This window comes from Lygodium microphyllum, chromosome 14, assembly GCF_053477565.2.
Source record: "Lygodium microphyllum isolate KBCC chromosome 14, Lygodium_microphyllum_v1.1.10, whole genome shotgun sequence".
Taxonomy (NCBI): Eukaryota; Viridiplantae; Streptophyta; class Polypodiopsida; order Schizaeales; family Lygodiaceae; genus Lygodium; species Lygodium microphyllum.
The window spans coordinates 84,530,660-84,535,793 of record NC_141148.1 but is presented as its reverse complement, the minus strand read 5'-3'; the positions used below and the strand labels follow the sequence as shown (position 1 = coordinate 84,535,793).

General features: G+C 43.0%; 1 protein-coding gene across 1 annotated transcript; it reads right to left on the bottom strand.

Moving 5' to 3' along the window:
- Positions 1-1,013: 1,013 nt before the first annotated feature.
- LOC148025793 (putative cinnamyl alcohol dehydrogenase 1) lies at positions 1,014-3,739 on the bottom strand. Its single transcript, XM_087693033.1, has 7 exons — positions 3,584-3,739; positions 3,435-3,513; positions 2,750-2,863; positions 2,394-2,624; positions 1,725-2,010; positions 1,465-1,615; positions 1,014-1,336 (listed from the first exon to the last, which is right to left on the bottom strand). Exons 1-7 carry the CDS (start codon positions 3,711-3,713, stop codon positions 1,134-1,136), a joined length of 1,194 nt encoding a protein of 397 aa, XP_087549159.1. The 5' UTR covers positions 3,714-3,739; the 3' UTR covers positions 1,014-1,133.
- Positions 3,740-5,134: the final 1,395 nt, after the last annotated feature.

Below are 5,134 nucleotides of genomic sequence, written 5' to 3'. Positions count from 1 at the left end.
CTTGCAACCCTTGAGGTAAATTGACCTCTCTTGCCTTGGCAAAAGGAAGTGATACGAGGATTCACAAAGAATCTAAGGCCAATCAATGTGACTTCAAACATGCATAACTCTTCTCCTTCTCTCTTCCTCTTCTTCTCCTTTCTCTTCCTTCCTCTTCTTCTTCTTCTTCTTCTTCTTCTTCTTTTCTTCTCCTTCTCTCTCCTCCTCTTGTTCTTCTTCTCCTTCTCTCTCTCCCTTTACTTCCTCTTCTTCTCCTCTCTCCCTCTTCTCTCTCTCCCTTCTTCTCCTCTCTCTCCCTCTTTTTCTTCTTCTCTCTCTCCCTCTTCTTCTTCTTCTCTCTCTCCCTCTTCTTCTCTCTCTCCCTTCTTCTTCTTCTTCTTATTCTTCTCTTCTCCTCCTCTCTCTCTCCTCTTGTTATTCTTCTCTTCTCCTTCTCTCTCTCTCCTCCTCTTCTTCTTCTTCTCCTCTCTCTCTCTCCCTCTTCTTCTTCTTCTTCTTCTCCTTCTTCTTCTTCTCCTTCACGGCCAGGAGAGGCACTGAAATTACGAAGGGGGGGGAGGGAGGGGGGGTTGGTAAGGGGGAGGGGAGACGGCCGTCTAATGGCCGCCAACCCCCACCTGGGGGACTACATGCCCCCCATCTAATTACTCTCTCTCTCTCTCTCTCTCTCTCTCTCTCTCTCTCTCGCCATACACACGGCAAGGGAAGAGAGAGGGAGGGTAAAAACATTTGCCTTAAATTTTAAAAAAACCTTTAGGGGAAGGGGGATATTACACCTTTTAATGTTTAGGCCATGTCCCAATAAAATGCCGCAAGGCACACATTACAATTAGTGAAAATCTATGCAAGATTCTCAACATAATTCCCTTTTTTGCCACATTACTAGTCCCAAGGTGTTTCCTTTTGGACACATATTTCATGATTTACTCTAGAGATATAACTTATGAAACCTCTATTCAATAAACGATTTAGTAGTACTTTCCAGGCACTTTCCAGATTCCAACTTACAAGTATTCATCCAAACTACCTACCCTTTATAATCCAAAAGGTTCTCATAGGCAAACTCTTGCTTTAGATGGAACACCCAAACTGAAATCGCCTCTAGAACTTGGGAACACCACCTAAGATTGGGACTACTCCAGTTTCAACGACTCCCCAATGTTCACAACAAAGCGGTATCGTACATCATTGCACTCAAGCCTGTGTAATGCCTCATTGATATATTGCATTGGAATGAGTTCAATCATCGGTTCTATCCCCTTCTCTGCAGAGAACTCCAGCATATCTTGTGTTTCTTTAATGCCCCCAGATATGCTCCCAGATATTGACTTCATTCCTGGATGAACAGGAGAAGAAATAAATCCCTTAGTGTGGATTTGGTTGCATCCATAAGAATAGCATTGGCTTTGCAGCTGCTGCACACATTTCCATTCATTTAATAGGATTGAGATTGTAGCCATTTACCTACAAACAAGTTGGAAGGGCTGAACTTCATCTCCTTTGCAGCCCCCACCAGAACAATGCTGCCACCTGTCTTCAGCAATGGAAGGTAGAGATCTAATGGATGATCTCCAGAAGCTGTGTCAAGTATAAAATCAAGGGACCGAGCTGCTTGCTGCATGTCAAAAGGTAGTTGATTATCCAGTTGTGTATGGTAAGTAGTAATGTATCTCAAAGATATGTCTTAGTTAGGCCATTGCACTTCGTGAGAACGGTGTGGTTACCTGCATGTGTGCTACATTGGAAGTAACCAAAAATTTATCAGCCCCCAGAATACCAAGTGCCTCTTCCTTCTTGGAAGGGGAGGTGCTGAGAACAGTAACCGCAGCACCAAAAGCCTTGGCAAATTTGACTGCCATATGTCCAAGGCCTCCAAGTCCTAACACTCCAACCACTTTACCAGGCTTATTCATTCCATACCGTACCATTGGGCTGTATACAGTAATACCAGCACAAAGTAGAGGTGCAGCATGCTCTAATTTTAACTTATCTGGAATCTTGACACAGTACCTGCATCACCAAAACACCACATCACCTCATGCTCGTGCTATATCAATCCCTTCCTCAAATATTCAGCAACCTCAATCTGTTCAATCTCTTCCTCGAGTAGCTTACTTGGCACATCAACCAAGTAAGTTACTTGGAGTCAGTAGTATGTCCATATATATTATTCAGCTTCCCAATTTTGGAAACTTGACAGGATGAAAATCACAGTTTTCATCATGTAACATTATGTCACTAAGTAGTGCTAATAATGGAACACAGTTTGTTCTGGATGTCTTAAACCATGCGACATTTGTGTGATTCATTCATTAAATATTGCTCAGGATGTCTTAAACCATGCGACATTTGTGTGATTCATTCATTAAATATTGCTCAGGATGTTGCCTGACCTTTCATCCACCACCATATGTGTAGAGAAGCCACCCCGTGTAATAGATCCATCGTAATCCACAGAATCCAAGGTGAGAATTGCTCCTTTTTCACAGTAGGGTTCCATATCCTTACAACAAAACTCACATTCACGACACGTATTCACATATGCGCTACTGCCAACTCGATCCCCCACTTTGAAGCTTGTAACTTCAGAGCCAACCTCTGTTACAATACCTACAATTTCATGTCTGCATACATTTTTTTAAAGGAGTTATTCTCAAGTGAGCTCTTTGCATCTGAACCTTGACATTGTGTATTCTTAATGTTTCCAGACCAATGCAACGTACACAATGGAGTCTATAAACGTGCTTACCCTGGAACAATCGGATACTTGGCATGACCCATAGCATTGCGAGTCCAGAGAAGTTCTCCATAGCAGACTCCACAGTGCGTTATCTTGTATGATACATCGTGCGGACCTGGGAGCCTGTGTTTGACACAGCGAGTGTGTTAGAGCTCGCTCACACACACACACACACACACACACACAAACATGCATGCACGTGCTTGCACGGACACATGCATGTACACACACACCCCCTTCCCCCCCAAAAAAAACACACACACATACACACATATGCTTGCATGCATGGACATGTGTGGGTATGTATGTGGGCACAGAAACATGCACACATGTACTTGTGCATGCACATAGAGAGAGAGAGAGAGAGAGAGAGAGAGAGAGAGAGAGAGAGAGTGTGTGTGTGTGTGTGTGTGTGTGTGTAATTGGGGTTAATGCATTGTCTACATGAAGCACATGACTGTTGAGACTGATGAAATTACTGTAGCATCCAGATTGAGAGTACATTCAGTTGTCAATACTCACATCCATCAAGTTTAGAATAAACTGATTGATGGATGAAAAACAGATCAATCCGGCCAAATTAGGAAGGGAGTACGAAGAAATACTTGCAGGGATAGAAAGTCAGTGCGCCTGCAGATGAAACCCATCGATTGTGCAGGCGAGATTATAAATCTGAATTAGAATGCAGGCGCACCTGCGAGAGAACTTGAAAGGAGAAAGGACGCCCGATGCATCGCGAGCAGCCCAACCAAGGCAGTTCTCCTCCACCATGCCTGCTAATAATTGAGGGTTAGCTGATTTTCCGTGAATATCACTGCATGTATGTATGTGTACTCTTATTACCATGAGAATTGAGGGTTGGCTGATAATTGAGTGAATGGATGAAAAGACGAGGGTGCGTCAGAGTCACAGGCGTTGAAAAGTTCAACAAGACCGCTAAACCCATCAAGGAATCAGTCAAAAGACGAGCCATCAAGGAAACAAGCCCCTACATGATCGTAACAATACTCGGTAGAAAGGAAAATCGAGCTAAAAACTAAATCCCTTACTCAGAGTCACAGGCGTTGAAAAGTTCAACAAGACCGCTAAACCCATCAAGGAATCAGTCAAAAGACGAGCCATCAAGGAAACAAGCCCCTACATGATCGTAACAATACTCGGTAGAAAGGAAAATCGAGCTAAAAACTAAATCCCTTACTCGGATGGTTCTTGGAGCAAGAGAGATGGAATTAGACAAAACGGAACTTTTTCCTATCAAGGATATCCCCAACGGAACTATGACTAGGGCAAGAACTCTGAGTTCGTTGAGTGTAGTCCATCCCTTCTACTGGGGGACTGTCAGTTCTCGTCGTAGGCCAAGTCAGTCCTCGCCAACTAAGCATGTAACACATGGCACTCATGCAATCGTCATCCCGTAAGGACACAACCCGTGAAGCACCACAAGGACGTCTTTCCACTAACTTGTCAGATGTGGATCCTAAAGTTTCCCTTTCTACCCTTGTGCATGTCGTACGCTATCCCACAGAAGAGGCATACATCTTCCAAGGTATGATCTTTGGATCATTGGATGAGAACATATGACAAGTTGTGGCCCCCTAACAAGGGGTGAGTTGCTCAACATCCCCTCCTCTAAAGCTTTTAAGGGAAAGCTATGTGGCCATCCTTTCCAACCATGCTTACATCCCTAACTTTTGGAACAATTGATTTGATGGAGCACTTGAAGCAAGTTATTTTATCTTTTTTGGTGATTCCTCATGGAAGATCACCCATGTGAATCTTGTTATTGCACATGGTGCTAAGTCTAGTACCCTCTATCCCTTGCTTGTATCTGGGTCAATTGACCATATTTTGATAGTGGTTTCAATTCCACATGTATCTCTTTGGCATTCTCGCCTTGGGCATATGTCTTTGAAAGAAATGAAAATGCTTACTAGTTTGCAGTATCTTTCGTCCCTAGACTACAAGTCTTTTAAGTCTTGTGAGCATGGTTTATATGACAAGTAGACACATAGTACTCATATGAAGTCTAGCATGAAGTGCATAGGCAAGTCTTTGGCTCTTATTCATTCAGATGTATATAGTTCTATGCCCCTTTAGTCACTAGGTGGTCTGAAGTACTTTGTCACATTCATTGATGATTACTCACATAGGTCCGAGCTTACCCTATTAAGGAGAAATCAGATGTCTTATCTACCTTTCATCATTCGCTTAATCTTATTGAGAACTGGTCTAAGTATAGGCTAAAATGCCTAAGGTTAGATAATGGGGGTGAGTATGTCTTGAAAGATTTTGAGCAGTTTTGCGATGAATGAGGTATTAAGCATTAGTTGATTGCCCCTTATACCCTTCCCGAGAATGATATTTTGCCGCAGGGTTATGCACAGCCATGATGTA

Bases quoted from the DNA above. Each gene is read 5' to 3' on its own strand.
- LOC148025793 (XM_087693033.1), bottom strand. From the start codon at position 3,713: ATGGCTCGTCTTTTGACTGATTCCTTGATGGGTTTAGCGGTCTTGTTG. The intron at 2,864-3,434 runs GTGCGCCTGCAT...TGTCAAACACAG, and splicing joins CCTTTCAAGTTCTCTCGCAG to GCTCCCAGGTCCGCACGATG. The intron at 1,616-1,724 runs GTAACCACACCG...TTTGACATGCAG, and splicing joins CCAATGTAGCACACATGCAG to CAAGCAGCTCGGTCCCTTGA.